We start from the raw sequence: 377 nt of genomic DNA on the forward strand, positions 1-377 counted from the left end.
TCCTCTTCTTCGGATAGGAGGCAGCGGTCGCTCACTCAGTCGCTCTCTCGCCGGCGATGGACGTGGCGGGGGCGCAGGCGCGCGCGCTGCCGCTCCTCCTCGGCCGGACGGCCGCCTTCCTCCGGTGCTCCGTCTCGTTCTCCTGCGGCGGCGCGCGGCGGAGCTGGGCGTCCTCCGCCACGGCGGATGGGGAGGACGGCGGCCAAGACTACGAGCGGGTGGCCATGGACACCCCCGGCGCGTACTGGCTCGTGGACTGGAGCACCGGGAAGAGCGTCATCGTGTGGGGCGGCGTCGATGACGGCGAGGAGCCCGGCGTGCCGTCCTCGGCGGTCCTCTCCAGGGTCACCGCCGACCGCTCCGCCCCCAAAGGTTCG

General features: G+C 73.5%; 1 protein-coding gene across 1 annotated transcript in view; it reads left to right on the forward strand.

Annotated features, from left to right (window-relative positions):
- Positions 1-377, forward strand: part of LOC123094014 (DEAD-box ATP-dependent RNA helicase 50-like) — a 9,666-nt gene continuing 9,289 nt past the window's right edge. The window contains exon 1 of the mRNA XM_044516092.1: positions 1-372. Within this exon, the coding sequence (XP_044372027.1) occupies positions 57-372 (316 nt within the window). The 5' untranslated portion in view covers positions 1-56. The remainder of the gene's footprint in view (positions 373-377) is intronic.

This window comes from Triticum aestivum, chromosome 4B (genome assembly GCF_018294505.1).
Source record: "Triticum aestivum cultivar Chinese Spring chromosome 4B, IWGSC CS RefSeq v2.1, whole genome shotgun sequence".
In the NCBI taxonomy this organism is placed as follows: domain Eukaryota; kingdom Viridiplantae; phylum Streptophyta; class Magnoliopsida; order Poales; family Poaceae; genus Triticum; species Triticum aestivum.